Source organism: Canis aureus, chromosome 3 (assembly GCF_053574225.1).
Source record: "Canis aureus isolate CA01 chromosome 3, VMU_Caureus_v.1.0, whole genome shotgun sequence".
NCBI lineage: Eukaryota > Metazoa > Chordata > Mammalia > Carnivora > Canidae > Canis > Canis aureus.
Window position 1 is genome coordinate 65,416,270 of NC_135613.1, and position 22,400 is coordinate 65,438,669.

Consider the following 22,400-nt stretch of genomic DNA (forward strand, 5'->3'; position numbering starts at 1 on the left):
TGAAGTGGGAAGCAATTACTCTGCAGTGTAAGATGAAAAGACTGCTTATATTCAGTATTAAATATCACTCTGTCTTCAAAGGTGCCCCAAAACGAGAGCTATACTGTGTGCGGCCTGACTGCGAAATCAGGTGGTGGATTAGGCATATGCTTTTAAAATACAGACATGCACTGTCATGGCATAGAAATTACATCTAAGGGGCTGTAGTGGAAAAAATTTAAATTTAAGAAGGAAACTTTAAATCTAATGAAAGCATTTGATATTTATGAATATTTCATGTTCAGCATAAATCTAAACTTATTTTATTTCACTAAGAAGCTCTCTCATTTCTGCACAGAAAATTATAAAATGAAAGATGTGTAATCTGGAGCTATAAGAAAGCCTGCTTACTGTATTGCCCTTCTGTATATTCCTGCATATTTGTGTATATTCCTAAGATGGTTAGTTGTATTCTTGTTGACGTTGTATCCTTCACCTGTGTAGTGGTTAAAGTCATGAATTATTCTCACCAGTGAGGCTGCTTCTTGTGCCTCTTCTTTTATCTTCCTATAAATTGGCATATGTATTTGGTTTTGATACTTTGCCAGCTGGGACATAAACAAAAAACTGGTAATGGCTGTCAGTTTATTTTTTCCACTGGGGCAGATTGCTGAAGTGAACTCCTCAAGCCAAGCCCACTCTTCCACTCCTTACCCCCTTAAAGGTTTGTCATCTTTTTGCTCCTGACATCTAGGAATGAGGACACCTCATTCTGTCCAACCACTAAGGTTTGTACTGGAAATACAGAGAAGAGGCTCTGCAGCTACTATGGCTGTGCTGCTAGGCCAGGAGCCCTCAGTAGACAGAGGCTGTCTGATTGCTCACTGGTGGCACCTGTCTTGTAAGAATGATTTTAGCAGAGAGATGAGTGGCCAGGTTGTAGCCAGGACTCAAACATTTCATGAGACACCAAGAACTGGCAGCAGTGACAGATTCAGGCTGACTGGTGGAGTCCCAAGGAATTAGCTTGAATCAACCTGTTTGCACCCCACTTCTTTTCAAATGAAAGTGGCAAGATGAAGACTCCCATGGCTTTTCAGGTGCCCCTTTGGAAACAGACCCACAAAATATTATCTGGAGCAACTGTAAAAAGGGGTGATGGCCTTATGTTCTGTGATGTCTAAGATGTACATGGTGCAAATTATCAGGTGTCCTTACTGTCTTTATGCATGTGCTTTAAATGATAATTTAATTTTATCATCTCTTTAATATATTTCCACATAATCACGTGTGACTTGTGGCTGTGCCTTCTGAGGCACTTTGATCAGCTTCAGGCTAGAGCATCTTTCAATTACTAAACCTACAGGATATCCACAAGATGCCTTAGTGGTGAAAGGAAGTGGTCTTTGCAGACCTCCTGTACCAGGATGTGTAGTCTTACCCGTTTAGAGCTCTGTAAGGAGTCAGTGTACAGCAGCTGACAGTGTGAGAAAGGGACACTCCCATGGCCTATCTACCTTGTTTTGTGCTTCATTTGGCTGATATCATATTACCTGAGGAGGAACATAGAAGACACAGAATATTATTTTTAATTGGGGAAAAATTTTCAAATGAAAGTTGATGGATTTGTCTTTATTTCACAAAAAAGTGAAGGCTTAATGGTAATGTGAAATTTCAGTTTTATAAATGACAGTTGGGGGTTATCTCTTCTGATATATAGAAAGTATTCCTAAGAAACATTGCTTTGAAGATGGAATACAGTGAAACAAAGTTGAATGAACCTCTCAGGAATCTGATGCTACTTTTAGTGAAAAGAAAGATCTAAGACTTGCATGGAGAATGTTATGTGCAGTGTCAAGAGTAGGAGAGAAACATGAAAGTTTTGAGGTTTTCTGGGTGCCCAATACTTCATGATCCTGAAGATAGAAGTCTTTCGAGTATCAAAACTTTGTTTAGCAGAGAAATATTTGAACTGCAAAATGGACTTTTACTTTACCAAGATGTTGTATGTTCTTATAACTTAGAAATTTTAAAATGAGATGTGACAAAAAGAAGTTACAGCAATGAGCAGTAGATCACATTGCTTTTCAGGTTCAGGAAGATCAGGTTCCAATAGTCCTGGAAATACAGCTTCACCTTATTCTTCAGCTAGATTTCCTCAGGTCATAAAGTGCTTGTACCAACCTCTGATGTCTGGAATGATTTTGTGGAAATGTAAAGAAAGGAACAACAGTGCTGAAACTTGAGGAAATAGATCCCCAGAAATATCTCTGTGTTATGCTGCTTTTGAAAAGAAAGTAGAATTTATTAACCAAGAAATTTATTAACCAAGTATAAGGTTGGTGAACCAAACAGAATGTGGAAGAACAGAGTAGGAAGCAGCTCAGAGGCACTTGAACACGAAAACATTACGTGTTGCTTGAATATATTACACATGCTTATAGTTGTTATTTTTTAAGCATGGGGAAAATTATATTAAAATAACTAAAATGATGTTCTTTGTTTTGAGGTTGAAGTTTTATAGTCATAAACTTGAGCTTACTTTTCTCTGTTTTTTATTGCTGTTTTTTCATTTTAGTGACCCTGGGACACTTTATTTGCTTTACAAATGGTAGACTTTAGGAAACAGTTTTTTGGATATGTAAGGTAGTCTTAGTTAGTTCTTCAAGGATATAGGATCCAAAGACGTAGGAGTTGTGTAGGTTTCGGATGTGAGTAGACCTGAGACATGGTATTCTAATCTGCTGGTCTGTCATATCTTTTTTTTTTCTGGCCACTAATAGTTCTATACAGCTAAGCTGCATTTATTCATTCTGCGAGAATGTTCTTTTTTTTTTTTCCTTTGGCTTTGGAATGTCCTTTTATTTATGAAATAATAATGATTTTTTAAAATTGTCATTGACAAAGTAATAACCCTGTTTCAATCCTTCGAAATCTCTTTTGAACTTGTCCTGGTCCCTGACATTTAAGAGTGTGGCTTCCACTGAAGCGCTCTAGTGGTTTGAGTTGTTAATAGTACAGTGAGTGCCTAGATGTTTTATGGACCTATTTGGTGCAGGATCCTGGGCTACCATTTTGACTTCCATCTGAGCCACTCCATTTTTTCCTTCATGTATATATTAAGGTTCCAGGGGACCTTTTGTTTGGCTCTCCTTAAATACCTACATTCTTAATATCAAATAAATTAAGTCTAGAAGCAAGTAAATGACTTACCCCCATCCCTGGCTTCCTTGGTAGCAGAAATGGTATGTATCCTCATTCCCTGCTACTGCTCCATGCTGCTTCGGTATGTTACTTTTTACCCCTTTTATTTTATATTATATATTTTATATTATAATTATATTTTATATTATTTTTCTTAAAAACAAACCTGATTTATGTACACTTATGTATGTAGGCTAGCAGCTCTTCATAGAAAATGTTCACAGCAAATCTGTGAAGAGAGAACTTTGTGCTGACACTAGGAAGTAGGCCATCCTCATGTTGCTGGGTGACCCCTGATGTGTCTTTACCCCTTCTGGCTTCTTACAATGTGTAAAATGAAAAGTGTATCTGTCATAGTCCCTTTTAATCATATTTACATTTGTGGTCCCATATAATCTCAATCTGAGCGAGTTAAGTAACAAAAAGATATGCATTGTACTCAGTACAATTCCAATGTGGGTCCTCAGCCTTTCTCAGCATTTGTGGAGAACTCTTGTGTTTTCTATCACATCTTACTGTAGGCTTATTTGCTAAAGGATTCTTTCCTTACGGAGCTACAGATAGATGTTCATTAATGTTGGTAATGGTCATGCCTAGGTCTTAAACCTTTGCATTTATTTCTTTTTGGCAGTGTTTTATTTTGACTGATACCAAATTAAAATTTTTCATCTTGAGGGGAAATTTCTCCTCATTCCATATATTTCATATAACCCTGTGCACACACCACCCCCATTTTCCCTTTTCCTGGCATTTCATAGTATTGGAATTTACTGGTCTCTTTCTTTGTTTCTAATACGGTTGGGATTTCAAGGGCTGTAGGGGGTCAGTTTATTTTAAACCAAACAATTTTTGATAAAATTAAAAACAAGATAATGGAAACATAAATTTGTTTTTAGTCCCAGTTCCCAGAGAAAGAAAAGGTCCTCCCTGAAAGTAAATTGCTCTTATATTTGAAGGGGCTGAACCCTTCTAAGCTCCCCTTTGCTGCCCTGATACAGTCACTTATTTAATGGTGCCCTTAATGAGTGGTCCTCTTTCTCAGAGCAAAATACTCAAATAATATTTTGTTTTAATGCTATAAGACCCATTATGCTTTCCTTCTACTTTTTAAATAACACAGAATCTTTTAGATAACATGCTTTTTTCCCTTTAATATCTAAGTCAGCAACGAATACTCAAATAGATTTAGCTTTTATTGTGATTCTAGTGTTGGTTTGGTTTGCATGGATATTACTATAATGGCTCTTTTCTTTACTCTTATTTCCTCCGGTCCCCACAGCTTGTCCCCTCCCTTCCCCTTCTCTTTCTTTGAGAATGAAGAAGGGGATTTAGTATATGTAACCCTCCTGGATCACTTAACAGATGCTTTCAGTTCCTTTGTCAGAGAATTGTTCTCCAGTCAGATGGGAAAGTGCAGGTCATCATACCTTCCATCATGGTGAATACAGGCTGTTCTTTTAAGACTCAACTTCTGTGTCCTCCCTTTTATGAACACTTTTCTACCACCTCAGATAAAATGGATTTCTGCTGTTATAACTCCCACTTCAGTCTCCCATAGGAAGCATCTGATGGTCTACGGTACTTACCTGGGCACATATTTGCCTTTTCCTGTTCAACTCTAAGTCTTATCCTAGTGTCCCCATTGCAGTGCTTGTTTCCTGATAAGCACATGATAAATGTTTGAATGAATGGCTGAGTGGGTGAATGAATGACTTTATGGCCACAGGGCACAGACTTAAACATTCTTCTAAAGTATATTTTATTGCTGTAGAATATATGTAAGATTCACTCTTTCATCCATCTTTAAATGCACTGTTTGGCAGTTATGTTCATATTGCTGTGCAACCACCACCAACAACCATTTCCAGAACCTTCTCATCCTGGACAAAAAAATCTCTGCCCATGAAACATTAACTCTCCATTCCCCCCTGCCAGCATCCTCACCCCAGAAAACAAACCTTTAAAGAGAAGACTCTTATACTCCAAATCATTTTTCAAGTGAGGAAGTGAAGGGTTTTTGTGAATAGGTGATTCTTCCAAGATCCTACGCCAGGTGTCTGGATGCTTATGTGTGTGTGTTTTCATTCTACCTTACACTTGCTTCCCTCCAAATACCAAAGAGCACTGCATGTCGTTTAGAATTTTATTATATTTATTTTAAGGTGTCATGTATAAAAACGTAACAAAAACAAGTTATTTAATATTATACTCAGTCACATCTCAACACTTATTAAAGATTGTGACATAAGTAATACTGAAAATTTCAATAGCAGCAATGTTAAATTTATCAAAAAGATTTTTGTAAAGAATATCTCCCTTTTTTTCTGTAGAATGTATAGGAATTGTAATAGGAACATGAGTTTGGGGTACAATTTTTATGGACATTGTAAAACATAATAGTAATTGGTGGCTGCTGTCATTCATTGTGTGCTGTGTTGCAAATACTGTGATTAAAGGTTCTACATGTGTTATTGCTTTAATCCTCACAAATAGCACTGTGAGTTAGCTGGTATTATTATCTTCATTTTGTAAATGAAGAAATTGAGGCTTAGGAAATTTATGCAACTTTATGAAGATTTTGAAGCTAGGATATGGCGGAGCCAGAGTCAGTCTGCTTTACAGTACTTCAGGGCCTTGACATTTAAAGCATTGGGCCGTACTGGCATCTCAGTTCCAAGGCAGTAAGAGCATAAGGAATATGAAAATCTTAAAAGTTAAAGCAGACATTGCAGGTAAACAGATTTTTCTCCTGAAATCCCTCTTTTTATCTTCATTTAGTTCCATCTTAGAGTAGGTACTAAGAAACAGAACCATTGGCAGATACAGAATACTGTTGATTTCCTAGTAGTTTCTATAAATCACCATAATCCTTTACCATTATTTTCAGCCATGGAGAACATGCCATATTCTCCTTTACTTCTTTTATATAAGCTTCCCTCTCCCTGGGTGGTCTTCACCTTCATTGCTTCTTCCTCCTAGCACTGTTTCCTTTTTGAAGCCTGTCCTGCCCTCTTCAGGCAGATTTAGGCATTTCTTTCTGCTCTACTATACCTTTTGTATATTATTTTGCCTTGATTCTAATCTAAATGGTTTTTGTCTTTCTCATTGTAACTTGTAAACTCTGAGATCAGCCACGGAGTTTTTTTGTAGTAGCTGGCACATAGTAAATGCTTATAAATTTTTATTGAATCAAGGAAATGCAGGCATATTTATTCTTAAAGTTAGCATTTACATGTTAATGCTGTATCATCACAGGCTCCTTAAAACCCAGGGGCTGGATTACATAGAATACAGTGGAGTTGCACCATACTCATTTAAATTTGTGCCAGATGGGGTGCACCCATGACCCCCAGGGCTCTTCAGATTGCTCCTCCTTTCCTCCCCCTTCTTGTGTGTTCATCACCACTACAAACAAATCCATTAACTTATACTAAAGTTATAGATTTTAATATTAAAACAGAATGTAACAAATTGCAGGTAGTTCACATTCAGTTAGAATATTTGACGAATACTGTTTGCTAAGCATTTAATAGTCTTACAGGTTGAAATGTCCTAACATGTACCTAATAGTTTTCATTTTCTTCCCTTCTTTTATCTAAACTTAGAATATACATAGCTCCTATATCTTACTGGTGATAGATGCATAGACTGCAGTAGTTTGATCCTGATTTTCACCTTGCTCGTAAATTATTTGTTTATTGACCAAAATAGGGGATTCTGTTAAAACTTCTCTGTTGGCAGTGTCATGGTGAATATTGTATTTGGTGGTCTTGATCATGGTTTGCCTGAGTAATTACAGTCTACTTCAAATGTGGTTAGACCGTGAGAAGCTAGGACTCAGTCCAGATGGAAAGCTAGAACTCAGTTCAGGTCTGTCTCTATCTCCTAATTCATAATCACTGAGAGCTGTGCAGTGGATGTTAAGATTAAGGGTGATCATAAACCTGTACTTTGCAAGCTTTAAGCCCTGAGAACCAGAAGAAAATTTTCAAAAAACAAGTTAGACTTGTTAGACTTGTTGCTTTTAAACTTGCAATTCAATACTAGGTTAATTTGAGACAATTTTTGAGACAGAATTTTAATACCTATTTCAGGTTTTCTTATAGTACTCCTTAAAGAATGTTGTTTCTTTTATAAAACTTGCAAAATAAATGTTATAACCATTTATATATTTTGGGAATTTATTTATATATAAATATTCAAATTTCTAACATTTTGGGAAATGTTTGAATAAGATGCTAAAAAAGCACTCGTGTACTCATTCTTTCTTATACATATATGTATATATATTTATATTTATATATGTGTGTGTGGTTATATAGGTACATATTTATGTGCATACATATTATCCCTTTCTGTATATTTTTTTTTCCCTTTCTGTATATTATAAATAATTGTATTCTTAAATGTTTTGATGGTCTCTGCTAATTTGGGTGGTCATTTAGGTACATATTAGTACTTTAGGATCAAGTTCAGATTGGACCCAAACAGATCCAGATGGATCAGATTGGATCAATCTTTACAATGCCCTTTTTGGTTGTGCTTTATTATGCTTAATCTCAAGTTATAGATAATTTGACATTTATATGCTTGAGCTGGTGGTTTATAGAAACATCTCTGACAGAATAGATTAACTGCATCTGAATCATTGTGGTCAGCTGGTAATTGTGTGATCATTAACACATACCCTACTTTGTGGAAACTGTTGGTGAGCATGTGTATATATGTGTGGCCATAATAATTATGGAGGCTGATGCTTAGAATCATCGACCCATATTTTTATATATATTATCATTCACTAACTTTGCTTGGCTGTTACTCAAGCTGTTAGTATCTGTTGGGAGATTATACCATCATAATTTCTTACAGTATACAAAAATCTCAAATTACTGGGGAAAAAAAGTACATGTGGGTCCTTTTCTCCTTTCTTGTTAAGATTTTGCTTCACAACTCAGAATTCTTTCATTTATACTAGGAAATAGAGAATACCATAAATCTTGATTTTTAATGATTCTCAGTGTGATACAAGAATCTCTGCGTTCTCTATGCTATTACTAGAGATTTTTTCAAATTCTTATAAATACTCAACATTGGCTATCCCAAGAATGAATACATTTATTATAATTGCTTGAAATTATGTAAAAGCTGTTAAGATGATCAAAATACGAATTTATATTGCTAAATTGTCTTTTCTTAAATGACACACCAAATGTAGAATTGCCACCTTATACATGGTTTTATGTTAAACGCCCTCTCTTACCAAGAGAGATGGATTAATAAACAGAATGGTGTGTAAACAGCATCAGCCATACTTGTAACTCTTAGAATTTAAGACTATTAGTGGCAGGCAGAACAGGGAGGAAGAGGATGCCGGTATTTCTTAACAAGGAGGCTGTTCCCAGTCTTTTAAATGAGGAAGTTGGGAAAAGGGAATAACAGAAATGAAAAAGAAAATGGGGATAAGACTATGTTCATTCCTAAAGACTATTCCTCATTTTGGAATTGGGAATGGGTGAGAGAATGAAGCTGACTCCTAATTTAAAATATTTCTGGTATCCACTAGTCCTGTATGAAATACTTTTTTGCGAATTAGGAAAGCTATTTTGGGGGACGAACTTTAACTTGCCGTGGTATTGTGAGTGAGCTGTAGAGTAGCCAAGCTTAATCACCCCTTCTCAAAGCCATAAAGACTTGTGTTGGAGAGTACCGTAAGCCAGTGTTTGAAAGAAAAAAGCTGGTGGCTAGAAGAATTTGTTCCTGGAGATGATCAAATATACAGAAAATAGCATTGAGGACTTGTTTTTCTCACAGACACCTTTTTCCCCAGGCCTCTAAAGAATTCTATCTGAAATGCTTTGTGACCATGAAGCTCTAATTAGCAAATCTTATTATTGTTGTTCTTGCAGTTATTGTTACCAGCAACATTAACAAATTCCTGTTTGTTGTGTTTTCTTTCTTTGGGTAAAGTTGTAGCCAGGCGTCTGCAGTGTTTTGTGTGGGAATATCTTTCCCTTTGCTTCAGAGCTCTTTATTATTGATATATATTTCATGATCCAAAGGTTTCTTGACTTCAAGAGGACTCTAGAATTTGCTGTTTATAGACTGTGTTGTTGCAGATCGTCGACACCATTACAATGTTTATCCTTTTCAAAGAGCTTCCATCAAGGTTTATCAGTTTATCTAATAAGTGGAAGCATTACGGTCATCTGACAGTGGAAGAAGCTTTAGAGAGAGAAGCTAGGTAAGTAAGTGACTTGGTTAAGTTCATACACCTAATTTTTTTTTTTTTCATACACCTAATTTTGCAGGTAAAAAACCCCTTTGGTTTCTGTCTCAGGACCTGATAGGCAGAGGTCTTCTGGTACTGGTGAAGGATTGATCTGTTTTCTCTCCTGCAGATTGTACATTAATAAATCTCAGCCTGATTACCTTGAGCATTATCTGCCATGTTCAGGAGAGAGTGCTATTAAATTATGACACCTGGAACTTATCTCTTTCTTGTCTTAAATCACTATATATTTAGGTGCAAAATCATTGTAATCCCCTAAACTTTAGTTTTCCTGATGAATAGTGCAACTCTTTGGGAGAAATGTTTGGCAGTGTCTGCAAAACTGGATATATGTCTAATCCAGAGCCCCACATGTGCCCTCTTAGGAATAAACTCAAGAGAAATGAAGAAATGTCTCCTAAAAGATGCTCACAGAGCACCACTGTTCATAATCCTAAGATTCTGGAAATAACCCAAATTGTAGAGTATACAAATTTTGCATATGAATACAGTGAGATATATATAAGTTATGAATTATTACTATATGGAATAACAAGGACACATTTTACAAATACTGAGCAAAAGAAGCCAGACACAAGAGAGTAAATAAATACTGTAGTATCCCATTTATGTAAAGTTTTTTTGTTTTAAAGTAAAATCAACATTGGGGATTAGGTTAGTGGGGTTACCTTTGGGGAAAAGAGGGAATTATTACTGTGAAAAAGTATGAGGGGGGGCTGCTGGAGAACTTCGTGTTCTGATTTCTTACTTTGTGCAGTAGGTCTATAGGGGTATTCTTTTTATGAAATTTCATCAAGCTCTATGTTTATAATTTGTTGTACTTTCCTGAATATAGGTCATACTTAAATTAAAAAGGTTATCTTGAAAAATGGAGTGGCATACTAGATTTTTCTGTATGTGCCTTCAGTCTACATGTTTTATTTTGTGGATTTAGGAATATATAAGCTATTATGGATAACTCTTGGAACTCCACAATTATTGGGAGCCTTAGTCTCTCGAGTCATCCATGTTTTATGAAAGCTATGAAAGAAAATTAATAATTTATATCCTTCATATAACACATTTCCTTTTTAAATCTCCTTTTTCCAAGAAGTGTTGCATTTTACCTCCTAAAACTTGTAAAACAGTTTCTTCAAAATGAAAAATGAAAAAATAATATTCTTATGATTCCCATGCAAATTAAAAAGAAATATGCATGCATATTTTCTGAAAGGGCATGGTAATCATTGTGCCCTTCAGACACTTTTAACCTCCTTATGACCCAAGTGAATTTTCCAGTTTCTACTAGAAAACTGCTAGAAACTAAATTGTTGGGCTTTTTGGTATCTTAAAATGTTGTCCCAGTTCTCTACTGTTAATGCCAGCTGAGAAGACCCTGAGAGCTGTTGAAGTTGGATTTTTTTTTTTAAAGATTGTATTTATCCATTCGAGAGAGAGAGAGAGAGAGAATGGCAGAGACATAGGCAGAGGGAGAAGCAGGCTCCATGCAGGGAGCCTGACATGGGACTCAATTCTGGGTCTCCAGGATCAGGCCCTGGGCTGAAGCCAGCGCTAATCCACTGAGCCATCCGGGCTGCCCTTGGATTTTATTTTGAATAGTGAACACAAGGGTTGATGAAATGGACATGGTATGAATGGTCCCTGCATGTACTATCGTAACTTCATGAATTGGAACGTATGCACAACTGAGCACAGAAATTGAGAAATATTCAGAACTTGAAGGATTATTTAATCAAAGAAGTGATTATCTTCCCATGAGTAGGCTTTTTTCTCCTTTGGTTTATCTCGTTCTTGCTTATAGAGATACTCAGATACAGTACTTTCCATGCATATCTTCTGTGAATTAAGTGTTCACTCCCTTTCACCATCTACAGATAAATATCATTTGACAGGTACCTGTTCAGCATCTGTCACGTACCTGGTCTAGTAGTAAGAGTTTATAGTGTCAAGGAGGAAGGAAGTAGTAGGCTTTGTTACATAGCTTCACATTATCTTACTTGAGGGAGTAAATCTTTTGCCATTCTGAATCAAATGTTAAGCTTTGAAAATGCTACAGAAATAGTATATTCATGATCCAAAAGTTCCTTTATCAGGAATCATGCTGCTGGTCTGTCTTTGGACTATAATCACTGCTAGAACTAAGGCCACTTGTTTTATTTTACCCATCTTGATTTTCAGCTGTGTACATCAATTTTCCCCCTACTACAGACACATTTGATTTTTATTTCATAAAGTCCTCTCATTCCCTTCAGTTGGAAATGATATACACTTTCAAGTTTATCCATTTATTTATATTAGTGCCGCTTGCTTTGGAAATGAGAAAGTGTATTGTCATAGGGCATCAGCTTCATGGAAGTGGTTTTAACATGATTCTTATCTAAATTCTAAACATGACTGCTATTGATTGCTGCCTCTTGGCATCCATCCAACCCTGAAATTTTTACCCTTCTCAAGTACAGCTGACACATGGTATTTTGGTGGTGTTACTTTGAAGATAACAGAAAGTGAAAAAAAGAAAACAGAAAGTGAAAAAAAGAAAGATTAAGTCCTATCTAAGTAAAAGAGAAAAGTAAGTGAATTGTGCATTGTGAGTTCATCAGTAATGTTAGATCAGAGATTTTTGAGTATAAGGTCAGCTTTTATCACTAACTGCCAGCTTGTTAGAGCTCTTCCACCAAAAGCATGAAATTTGGAAATAGAAGACCCAGGGTCTGTTCTTGCCAGTAAACTCTGGACTCCAGGGCAGCCATCTTTCCCCTGGGCCTCAGTTTCCTCTTTTGTAGGATAACAATAGTGATGTTGCTTGCAGTCTTCCAGGTCTCTTGAGAAGACAGTGCAGGTGTAAGGGCTTTGCAAGCTATGAGTCACCGTAGGGAATGCCAACCATCGTTTTTTTAATTTTAATTTTATTTTATTATTTTATTTTTTTATATTTTATTTAGATAGGCACACAGTGAGAGAGAGAGAGGCAGAGACACAGGCAGAGGGAGAAGCAGGCTCCATGCACTGGGAGCCCGACGTGGGATTCGATCCCGGGTCTCCAGGATCATGCCCTGGGCCAAAGGCAGACGCCAAACCGCTGCACCACCCAGGGATCCCGAATGCCAACCATTGTAATCAGTATTATTATATGTTGCCTTTTTAGCAGGCTTGTTCTGAATTAGCCAACATCTAAAACAGTTGCTCAGTCAAGACTGGAGTGTGTTGGGGACACCTGGTGGCTCAGCAGTTGAGCGTCTGCCTTTGGCTCAGGGCATGGTCCTGGGGTCCCGGGATCAAGTTCCACATCAGGCTCCCTGCATGGAGCCTGCTTCTCCCTCTGCCTCTCCTTCATGAATAAATAAATAAAATCTTAAAAAAAAAAAAAAAAAGACTGGAGTGTGTTAAATCCAAATCACTGAAAGATGTCTCAAAATGCACGTGTTTAGCTCCTCCTCACCTTCCTCCCATCAGAATCTCTGGAGAGGGGGACTTATTTGCATACATTCATGCAGTATATATGTGTATAATTAATGTATGACCACCACTCCTTTAAGAGCCACTGATCTAAAGCCAGATGCACACTTTTGTACTTGCATACAACCCTGAACTGTTAAGCTTTTTCTATTTTTGGTTTGGCTTATGCCACTGTGCCAGAATGTCTGCAAGAAACACATGCATAAATGCAAGCTCAGTCTCTTGAGTCAGTCTGTAATCCAGCTTGACTAGCTCTAGTTCTTCCTCAGTGTGTCTGACTGCATGTAGGTTGGCATCAGAGAAAAAAGCTCCTTTTGTTCTTGCCCTGAACTTTCATGGACAGCCTCAAGGACCACCAGGATTTGGCTTTTCCATGCCATGTATATAGAAGTCCTAGTTTATGTACATAGTTTATTCAGCTCATTTGAGGAGAGAGAGAGAGGCCTATAAGTGACCACACTGGGAGGAAGTGCCCCTGGTTTGTTAGGTGGAATCAGTGTTGACCTACAGGATCTAGTGGGCTGGGAGCCTGATCTTCAGGCTGCCAATAGATCACTGTGTGGCCTTGAGCAGATTTCTCAACTTGCTTGAAGTGTTTTGCACTGGATGTTCCGCTTGGCCCCTTTCACCTCTATAATTCTGATGTGCTTTTTTGGGGGGAGCTGATAAATCATTCTCTATCATTTTTAGATCCTTTCTAACCTTTCCACATAATGCTTGCAGGTGTGTTGTCTGTTCTATGTAACATTCACCAGTGATAGAAATATACCAAGAGATTGCAATCATTACAATGTAAGGCGTTTGGTGCTCTCGGCAATCATTATGATATGAGAGGATCTATTAGTTTTTACTAGCATAAAGTAGAATAGTAAAAGCTAGGGCTGGAGAAAGTTGGTGGATCATAGAGGATCTTATTTTTTTTAAGATTTTATTTATTTATTTATTCATGAGAGACAGAGAGAGAGAGAGAGAGAGGCAGAGACACAGGCAGAGGGAGAAGCAGGTTCCATGCAAGGAGCCTGATGTGGGACTCGATCCTGGATCTCCAGGATCACACCCCAGGCTGCAGGCGGCGCTAAACCGCTGCGCCACTGGGGCTGTCCATAGAGGATCTTAAATGCCTAGTTAATGATTTAGGCTGATTCAGGAGAACGTGGGGATGTGGTGAAGATTTTGTTGAAGAGGTACAGAATCAATAGTAGCCTGACCCTAGAAATAGTCATTTATTTACTTCATATATATTTCTTGAGTGCCTACCCTGTATGATCAAGCATAATTCCAAGATAGAATTAACCTGCTGTTGTGGAACTCTAAATTTAATGGAAAACATTTGTAAGTAGTACAGTGTGTTGAATGCAATGATGGAGAAATTTTGTGAGATATATCCATATATAATGCTTGCAGCCAAAGGAGAAGAAATGAAGCATGTATATTGTGCTTTCCATGTGTCAGAGACCAGTTCAGGTGCTTTCCATGGATTTAAAAAAAAATGTATATTAGCATTTGAACATTAGCCTTTGAAGTTATAGGTAATAATATTATCATCCCTAATTAACAGATGAAGGAATTTCAGCATAGGAATGTTGCACACTTTCTTGTCTACAGTGATTCAGGATTTCAGTGTAGTGTGACTCCAAAGAATAGATGAGAGAGAGCCAGGTGACAAATCCTTGGGAATAGCACCTTTGCGGGGCAAGCAGCTGAAAAACAGGACAATTGAGAAGATGGTATCAAACAGATCAGAGGAGAGGAAGAAAAATTGTATATTGGTCTAGGAAGTGTAAAGAGAGAATTTAAAGAAGGGTCTGGTTTAAGAGTGTTAGGTGCTACAGAGAGATGAAATAAAGGGAGAACTGAAAACAGACATAGCTTGACGATTATCACTATGATCTATCTTGCCAGGATTAATATTATTTGCACTGTGTGATTGAATTGCAGTACTAGGACAGCTTGGGAAGTCAGGAGACCATTTCAGGAGTTGAGATGTTAAGTAATGATAGCCCACATATCACAGTGAGTGTAAGAATAAAGAGGAAAGGATGTTTTATTCATGGTATTCAATAATATAACTGCCAAAGATTGGTGACTAAAGGGGGTACTGGGAAAGACGAGTCAGATTGCCCCGATGTTTCCTAAACTTCGCATCTCTCATGTACTGACTGTGTTAGGAAGTGTAAAGATCAGTAACAGAGGACCATTTTTAATAGCCAGTATCAAACTGCTGTGCAGCATATACTGTGCTAAGGCATTTTATTTAGTACTCACAGGTAGATATTCTCAAAACAGTTTGATAGATGAGGGACCTAGAGCTTAAAGAAATTAAACATATTTGCCCTAGGACTGACATTTGGTAAGTGACTATCTGAGTCTCAAATCTTGCATTTAACTTCTGTTCTGGAAGGCAGATCTAGATAAAAGAGATAAAATATTGGACATGATGATAGTAGCAGAACCATTCATGAGTGAACAAGGTGCAAACAATTCAGAAGTTGGAGAGGTCATTTCTGAATTATAGGATTCAAAAAAGAGAGAATCCCAGGAAGAGGGCCATTTGGAGCAATAAATCAAGATAAGTGTTCCTGAACATCCACTAATTGTAATGTACCATAGAAATATTATAATGACTGTAAGTGGGGTTGAATGTTGGCACCAAACAGAAGCAGGGGAGTATAAGTCACAATTTAGTACCAACAGAATTTTCCCAGGGTGAGGTAGAGATTTTTCAAAGTGGGGAGGAGTACAAGTTGAGGCTGGAAATAGAGGGCCTTGAATATTATAGCAAGTAGAATGCACTTTGTTAGTGGGTGACAGAGAGCCATGAATTGTTGAGAACATAGCGTGTTTATGAACACAGCTCATGTTTTAGTATTTTTTGCAGTTAGGTAAATTGAATAGCATGAGTAGCAAGTTGGAACTTTGAAGAATGAGCCAAAACTTCATTTGATTCTTCACTATGGGAGGATTTAGTATACATTTAAACAAATAGTTTTAAAATTGAAATTTAATGTCATCTCTGATAAAGTACCCCACTAATTTGAAATTTGACTACCATACTCAAGAACCAGCAGTGAACAAAAAGCTTCTGGCCTGTCAGCACAGAGCATGTGCATTGTGGCTCCAGGGAAGGCTGCACCCCTTACACACTGATTTGCATTATAGTCACATTCCAACAAACATGGTTTCGTGGGTTGTGAAGCTCCACAGGATAAATAGCAAAGTAGAATAGGTAGTTTGTTTATAGGACACTCTCCTGTTTCATCATTGAAATGAGATCCTTAACAGCAAGGAACATTAATAGCAGAACTATTAATAAAACAGACATCATGATTGAGAAGCACCATCGTATGGGGACAGAGACGGCCATCAGGAGTCTCAGGAGACCCAGAAGGCACCACCCTATTCCAGTCCTGATGGTTATGATTTATGCTCTCAGACAGCAGGGAAATATTGTTATTTTCTTTCTTTAGGCAGCCTCCATATATGGTTTGACTTAAAGGTCTCTTTCATATGAAAGTACCTTGGGACGCAAGACATTAGGATACTCCCAACTTTATAGATATTACAGTTTGGTATCCACTGGGATGATTTTCTTTTGCCTCCAGCTTAAGTCTGTTGATATTACTTTACGTTGTCATATGGGTTTGCAGTCAGGAAAGACGAAAAGGCAGAGAAAGTCTCGTGGTACCTCATCTCATGTAATACCTAGTAACAGGATTTTGATCTGTGATTCATAGCAGCACTATGAGGTAGCTCTTTGTGTCACTTCCATTTTTTCAGATAAGGAAAGGAGTCCCAAAAGTTTAGGTAGAAGGGCATTCTGGGTGCACGGAACGTGATTGGTGTGGCCCGATGGTAAAAGATGATGAAGTATGGTTGTAGAAGAGTGAATGGTTCACTGCAGGCTTTTCCATAATTTCCTGCCAGGACCCTCAAGTAGGAAACTAGCTTTACATCCCTTCCCAATAATATGTGCACACAACACTGAAAAGTGAATTTCACAAAACCATACTTAAACTTACCATGTGTTGTATACTTATTCTATTTCCTTTTGGAAAATGATAGTAACAATCTACCCAGTGACTTCCTGAATCACTGATGAGATGTGCATTGTGATAAATGGTAGTCTACTATGGAATTGAGTTACTTTATGAGGACGCAAAGCCGGAGAGATTATTGCAGTGATTCTATTGCACATGTTCTCCAGTGCCAGGCCAAAGAACTTGTCTTAACGTAATGGGCAACAAGGAGGATTCGAAGAATTTGTGTTAAAATGATAACATGATTACGTCCTTGTGCCCAAATAGGATGGTAATTCTCTAACAAGGTTCTTTAATGGCTTTCAATTAACTTTCACATGCATTATGTAACTCATTCTCAATAGTAATAACGTACAGAGATAGGTAAAAGGAGTTATTGCCTTTATGCAGATGAAGAAACTGAGGTTTACAAAGGGAGACCTTATCCCAAGTTTAAAACCATAGCTGGGAATTAAGTTCAATTTTTCTGATTGCTAGATCAGCGAGTAGGTGGGAGAGCTTAGCCAACTGGCCTTTTCAAAAGTCTGGGCAAAAGGTAATGATCGTGATGGAGTGGAAGGGAGATGTCAGATGCAGAATTCAAGGAAAACTCCGATAATTGCTTGAAGAATTTACTTTTATGTTGAACCTATGTGCATGCATCCTGAACTCTGATTTCTTTCTTTTTCAAGATAGTTTTTTGTTGTAAAATTCCAACCAACCCATTTACCCAGCAAGGCCAGGGTATGAAGTTGCCATTATGCTCTGTTATGGCTTGTGGTAGTTTTCATCACTCACTTTCTCTTTGGAAGGAACTGAATTGAGAAAGCATTTTCCATTGTTTAACATTCAAAGCTGAAAATACTGATATTTAAACCAGAAACATCCTATGTGGAATAAGATATATCAGCTGGTCTTCTGTAAGGTGTGAATTGTTATAGAGATGCCTGACTTTTTCCTTTCTGTTGCAGTTTATTCTGTATTTTCATTGATAACTTTAAGACATGATTTTTTTTTTTAAGATTTTATTTATTTATTCATGAGAGACAGAGAGAGGCAGAGACATAGGCAGAGGGAGAAGCAGGCTCCATGCAGGGCGCCTGCTGTGGGACTTGATCCTGGGACTCCAGGATCCTGCCCTGGACCAAAGGAAAGGCAGGCACCAAACTGCTGTGCCACCCAGGGATCCCCAACATCTGGTTTTTAAAAATATTTTACCCCTCTGAAAGCCATTAAAAGAATACTAAGTTTGGCTCCACATTTTACTCTGAACAGACTACAGATCACCCTTGTTAGTCTGAAATGCAGAAATGAAGACATGAATGCTTAAATACATTTGTATGCAAGTAAACTTTAAAATCTCAGTTTTGTATTTTCTGATCTTTAATTCTGCCAAAAGATTTTTTGTTTCATTTACCAAGAACCGTTTGATATATTTGATATATATCATGTTTTTTTTTTCTAACTAATACTTTCTGCAAAAAGTGTTATGTTTTTAAAGGTCATTACTGAAATTTTGACAGTTGAGATTTTTAGCTTCATTATAGAGGATTATGGTAAAATGTGGATAGTAATTAAGAGAAGGTTAAAATTGAAAAACTTCTCTCATTTGCCTATCTTTTCTTGCCTAGAAATCTGAGAATCATTTTTGCCTCTTCTGTACTCACCATACGCAATTAAGCATCAAATTCTTGTAATTCTATTTTTAAAAATCCCTCTCCAGCTAATAGGCACTGTTCCCTGGGACCAGTGCTCTTATAAGCAACTGCCCATTGGACATCTTCACTGGAATTTTTAGTTGGAATCTCAAGCTTAACATGGCTAAATTCAGACCCCAAATTTTTATCTCCCCAGTTTTTTTCCCATAGTCATTCCGAGGAAAGGACTTACTCCGTCCTTCCAGTTACTCAGGCAAGACCTTGGAGATGCCCTTAGCTTCTCATTCTTAAACTCCATCACAATTAATCAGTAAATCCTGTTGCCTTTGCCTTAAGTGATCCAGAAAAATTGGTGAATCCAAGACTGCAGTCCAGTTAGTAGTAATATGCTAGTGTTGGCTTCCTAGTTGTGACAAATACACCCATATGATGTTAATAATTGGGAAAAGGATGAGGCATATATGCAAACTCTCTATTATCCTAGCAGAGTTTCTGTAAATATAAAATTATTTAAAAGTACTTTCTTAATAAAATCCAGAGTCCAGCCATTTTGTAATACCCCCATTACTATCATTTTTAATCCAAGTCACCATCTCTCTACTCTCTCTATATCTCTCTACTGTGGACTATTAATTTTAACAACCTTCTAACTAGCCTGCTTGTCTCCTTCTCACCTACCCCTGCCCCCATCTCCTGCCCCAGTATATTCTTAAATAATAGCTGGAATAAGCCTTTAAAAAGTCTTGTCATATCAACCCTCTGTTCAGAACCCATCCCTCAAAGGGCTTCCCTATCTTATTCATGAAACTACAGAGTCCTCCATACATGACCCAGCTCCCAGCTTTCTGTCTGGTCTATGCCCTACTGCTCTGCCATGAACTGCTTAACCTCAGGCCCTCCTGATGATTCCCTAGATGCACTAAACTGAGTGTACCCTTTGCCCTTAGCAACGTTGATAGTTTTGTGACTTGCTTATCCGATCCCTTCACCTTCCTACCCTGCATACTTTTAATTTGATTTGTTTTTCTCCATGGTGCTTACTTCTACAAGACAGTATATAAAAGCATGCCAGTTGCTGTTGCATGTCTTACCCTCACTAGGATATGAGCTCTGTGACAGGTGTATCACTGATGCCTAGACTCATACCCAGCAAATACCAGGCAGTCCATACTTAATGAGGGAGTGAGTGAAGTGGTCCCTTGTTTTCACTGTGATAACGTGGTGTAGCAGAATTATAGCGTGCTTTATATTGGAAGGCACAATAATAGCTTTGGGGATATTTCGGGTTTATTTCAAAAGAAGAAGAGTAAAACAAAATGAAAACAAGGAGGGGGACTAGAAAGCAGTGTTACTGGGCCTACTAAATCTCGGCAGTCTCTGACTGTACACTTTGTTTCTCCAAGTTCATTTGTAAGCTGGAGCATTTTCTCCTAGAAAACATGTTGCACACTGCAGCTGGTTTCCATTGTTACTTGGGGTGACCATTTCAAGTACCATACAAGCAGGATGCTTAAGAGGGAAAACGGGTGCGTGAATTATTAGGCTTGGATACCTGGTACTCACCAAACCTAGGCTGTACAGTCACCCTCGTGCTAAGAAATTTAAAAAATTAACAAATGACTGCAATAATAGTAATGATTTACTAAAATAACATACTTTGCAATGTTCTGAATTTGCCCTTAATTATTATGCAGTTATCTCTCTATTCTTCCCTTTGTACAATATATTCTTAAAAAACATCTTGTCAAATGTTCCTGTGAATACCAACCTCTGGTATAATGTTATATCAACAAGATAAATCACAAGTATGTAAGAGATTGATGACTAATTGTCATCAAAGTGAACTTAATTTTACATAATTGATTTTCTATTAAGTGGTTATTTGCCCTCCATATCCTTTAGGATCACTGTGTTCTCTTTTAACATGTGTAAAACAAGCAGTTTCTTCACTGTGTTAGCTCTTTCAGAGAAAAACAAACTAGTATAAGCCTAAGATATTTAGGAAAACAGTCCTCATTTCCTTAAAATGAGTGCTTATGTAAGTGAGTAGAGGGTGTAGCCTAAAAAAGTATTTGAGTTGCACAGAACCAGGGATACTTTGAGATAATATTCTCCCCAGGTTTAGACAGCTTTGGTTTGCAAAACAAACTTGTTTTGACAGCAAAAATACAACTATGTTTTGGTTCAGTTGCTAGCTTCTTAACTGATTTCTATTATTTCTGGCATGATTACTATTCTGCCCATTTTAGAAGAACTTCTGAATATATATTGTGGTACTCAGTGGTGTCTGGTGGGGTGTGTGTGTGTGTGCGTGTGTACACGTGTGCGAATTTGTGGAAATACTTGTCAATATTTCCCTTCAGCAGTGCTTTCTTATGCAAATACAAATGTGTTGTTTATCTCAGAAATATAGATGTGCATTTTTCCTATCAACTCCCCCACTCACCTGCTTAGTTTTCTTTCAGTTCTCTTCTCTCTCTGTCTCTCATTCTCCTTTCCCTTCAGTTACTCATGCTCCTATCCCTTTGGCCCCCATACTATAAAGTCTTCTGAAAACTAGAAATTACCCTCATTGCATATGGGCTGTGCTGTCATTTGAAATCTAGAGCCACTTACGGAAAAGAGACCTGGAATGGATTTGTGAGTAAAGTCTTTATAGTAAACATCATGGACATAGTTAAACATCCTGAGTACAGGATTCTTTATAACTCTCTCCTGAATCAGTGGAAGGTTACCCTGATATGTTGCATTATCACTTTGGGTTAGCATAATTATTATAGTATTTAAGTTTGGATTAAGTGGCCATATTTTTCCATTGGAAAATACAGCCTCAGTGTGTCCACTGTCTACTTTTCTAAGTAGGTGGACAGGATGTCTTTTTCCTGTCCTTTACTATGCGAAGGTCAGATTTGAGGAGAACCTGACACTCTGTTCCTGAATAGCATGATACATATCAGGAATGAGTGTGTTGTATCGTCCCCAGGGAAAAGGCTTGCACTCTCCTTCCCTTCCATCTTTTCACCATCAGCTTTCCATCCCAAACGTGGTATGCCTGATAGTTCAGGGAGACATCTTTTTTACCCTCCTAACTGATTGAACATCCTATTTATATAGGAGCTGACCATCACAGAGCTATTTTTCCCTCTTCATTTATCGTTCTTTCTGTCTTATAACATTGTCCTGGGTGTTCCAACTAAGAAAACTTTTTTTTTTTTTTTAAGTTTTATTTATTTAAGTAATCTCTACACCCAGCATGGGGCTTGAACTCATGACCCTGAGATCAAGAGTCACATGCTTTTCTGACTGAACCAGCCAGGCACCTCAGGAAAACTTTTATTTACCTGAGAGCACCTTCTCTTGGGGACAAATTCTTTTATGGTCAGCGTATCTGCTTCTCTTTTTCCCCTTATAGGGAATATTGAATTTCTTTCATAAAACGTCTTTCGGAAGAGGTTAAATGATTGATTGGCCCAGAAGGAGAATGCAGACTTAATGTGCTCTGACATCTATGTTGCCTATGCATTTTGTTTGACCTAGAACATCCCTTAACTATTTTGTTCATGATACAAAGCTGCCTTGTAAGAAAGTTAAGATGTAATTATAGTTTTATCAAAACAGATTATACAACACCAGTCCCAAATAAGTTACTTTATTAATGCTTTATCCCTCTAGGTATTGGACTACATTGGATCAGACCGTACCTGAACTGTGTTTCATTCAAATAACTCCAAAGGGTCTATTTCTCTGAAATGCTTGAGCTATTCCCCAGCAGGTCCTGAAGGAGGACACATTCCATTT

At 37.5% G+C, this 22,400-nt stretch overlaps 1 protein-coding gene across 3 annotated transcripts in view; it reads left to right on the plus strand.

Moving 5' to 3' along the window:
- The window catches only part of DDX10 (DEAD-box helicase 10), a 253,164-nt gene that overhangs the window by 154,885 nt on the left and 75,879 nt on the right, over window positions 1–22,400 (plus strand). Inside the window, exon 17 of one of the 3 annotated variants that reach the window (XM_077893366.1) lies at window positions 9,300–9,424. The exons of the other annotated variants lie outside the window; for them this stretch is intronic. Coding sequence (XP_077749492.1) covers window positions 9,300–9,424 — 125 coding nt within the window. The remainder of the gene's footprint in view (window positions 1–9,299; window positions 9,425–22,400) is intronic. 3 annotated transcript variants of the gene reach the window in all.